Here is a 2,264-nt window from a genome sequence, read left to right as displayed (position 1 = left end):
TCAGCATAAAAACGGTGTATCTGGATAACCATCAAGTAGTTTGAGAGCATCTACAGACGACCATAAACATATCGTTATTAATTTTGGGGTGTGGACACCCTTTTTGACTAATCTACTCTATAAAATCCAAAGAAACTTTATCCCAGATTCCATAAAGCACGCAAACATGGACTACATTCAAAAATGATCACTCTGGTAACCTCAAAGCATTTTCCCGATTACTAATATGCGAATTATTCCAGAATACACCGAAATACAAAGAAGGCAAGATTACTGATTAAACAAGAAGCAATGGCAAAGATAAGAAAGAGAAAATCACAAATTATTGATAAATGTAAATAAGGTAAAAATTGAAATGGAAAAATCATAACAATTATTCAAAAGTTGTTGTTTTCTGTTATTATTATGAAGCGAGAATGTGAGTATTATAAATTGAAAAGGTTTTCAGTTTAAGCTTTGCGTCCTGTGGCTGAAAGCTAAATAGCCGATATGTCTACGAAATGCGGAATATTTCATATCAATGAAAATCAAGCAATGCAATACTGGAAATGATATTAATTTCAGAAAGAAAAATTTGTAGAAGCTAATATATATAAAAGTTAAATTCTACCTACAACGGGCAGCAGGTTGTCCGCGTGCAAATTACCCTACCCAAAAATCATGGGGTGAAGGGTTCGAATCTGCTAGCCACATGTAAAATGTATGCCTGTAACAGCGCAATTCAGCATGCGCTTCTACAAGCTAATCATCTGCTATAGCAAACCAATGCAATAATTGGTTGTTACGGACCTTATAGGTGGCGTTAACAACCTAGCTTTCTGCAAAGCAGAAAATTCCTTCCCTCGACATTGATAAATCCAATAAGCCGATGGATTTACTGAATCTTTTCTTTCATCTATCCGATTATCAGAGATGCCAATAATTGGCTACATTTAATAACTAGAAATCTTTTCCACTTTCTATCTTTGTATTTGCTATCGATTCATATAAAACGTATGTGAGACATACAACTAATCCACACACGGTACACAATTTATTTAGAATTGTAAGTTGGAAAGTGTCACGTTTTATTCACATAATAATTCTTAGCATTTTCTTTCTTTGGTTTACTTTTAGATCAAAATAAATTGTAAAATTACTATTTAAAATTCTGTTCAAAATGCAAATTTAGCAATAAAATATCCCAAATGCCTTCCTTTTCTAATTAACATTGCTCACACTGTAAACTGTCTAAATGCACAACTTATCATCAGCAGTGTTGCGGTCATTTTTCAAAACTTGTAATCTTTAAACTGCTAGATATGGATATTGATGGGGAGGGCCTACATGAGCAATTTCACAAATGATAAAAGCAAGGCAAACAGAACCGTCATATTGCAAACTCTCAACGCCGCAAACATACCCTGGTACCATTGAAGACATGCTGATCTACCCAGACATCCGCAGGAATCTGTAGATGACACGGAATAAAGTCCAGAAATCAAGCGGAAATCCATGAAAGCTTAAATCACAATCACGATGCGTTACCAGTGAATATGCCATGACAAAATAGGTTGAAACTCACGAAGCTAACCAAGAAAGAGAATATTTCGATACCTTCAAAGAATAACATAATAAATAAGCCTTTCACTATAAGCAGGTAACAGAAGCAGATATTACAAAATTTGACAAAGCAAAAGTGACAACCTTAATATGACAAAGTTATGAGAGAGATGTAGAGATAATTTTGCATATAACTGCAGAAGGAAGGAATAATATAAATGTCAGCATACCTCAGCGGAAAATAAGTAAAATTGCTGTTAGTCATATCAAGGCTCAAAGTCAACAGATAAGATAACTGCAACTTGGCATATCACCATCAGGATAAAAGAGATTAACTTGTTCTGCATGTTCGGCTGAAATGCCTCACGTTGCATGCTTGACTGCACTGTTTTTTTGTCACATTCTGGTTTCAAATTGAATTGTCTTCCATTATCACATTGACGTGAACATTTATTAATTTCAATATAGGTATTTCATTTTATAATGGAATAAATCAACTATTAATATTGAAAATGTCACATACATTCACATATATCATGATCCATTAAAATTTAATATTAAATACATGGCTTGTGATGATAAAACTGCTAATGAAATAACTGAATATCGTGGTTTGCCCCCACTTGGTCCCACTTCTGTTCCCATTCGGTCCCACTGTTCATTTATTGGTCGTTGACCACGCTATCTTATTAGACCGTAAAATCTTTGTCGTATTGGTTTTC

General features: G+C 34.1%; 2 protein-coding genes across 2 annotated transcripts; both read right to left on the bottom strand.

Annotated features, from left to right (window-relative positions):
- Tsp_12390 (conserved hypothetical protein) lies at nucleotides 1–1,542 on the bottom strand. Its single transcript, XM_003370957.1, is given in 5 exon segments — nucleotides 1–115; nucleotides 647–734; nucleotides 764–926; nucleotides 1,403–1,450; nucleotides 1,462–1,542. The coding sequence occupies 5 exon segments, from the start codon at nucleotides 1,540–1,542 to the stop codon at nucleotides 1–3; spliced, it is 495 nt and encodes a 164-aa protein (XP_003371005.1).
- Nucleotides 1,543–1,568: 26 nt separating this feature from the next.
- On the bottom strand, nucleotides 1,569–2,223 carry Tsp_12389 (putative collagen triple helix repeat-containing domain protein; the record flags this gene model as incomplete). The annotated part of the gene is made up of 3 exons (XM_003370956.1): nucleotides 1,569–1,596; nucleotides 1,879–1,965; nucleotides 2,108–2,223. Coding segments are annotated over 3 exons (231 nt in total), but the record flags the coding sequence as incomplete, so codon positions are not given.
- Between the last annotated feature and the right edge of the window lie 41 nt (nucleotides 2,224–2,264).

This window comes from Trichinella spiralis (genome assembly GCF_000181795.1).
Source record: "Trichinella spiralis strain ISS 195 chromosome Unknown Scfld274, whole genome shotgun sequence".
Taxonomy (NCBI): Eukaryota; Metazoa; Nematoda; class Enoplea; order Trichinellida; family Trichinellidae; genus Trichinella; species Trichinella spiralis.
The sequence above is the reverse complement of the archived record's forward strand: the minus strand, read 5'-3'. Positions and strand labels throughout refer to the sequence as shown.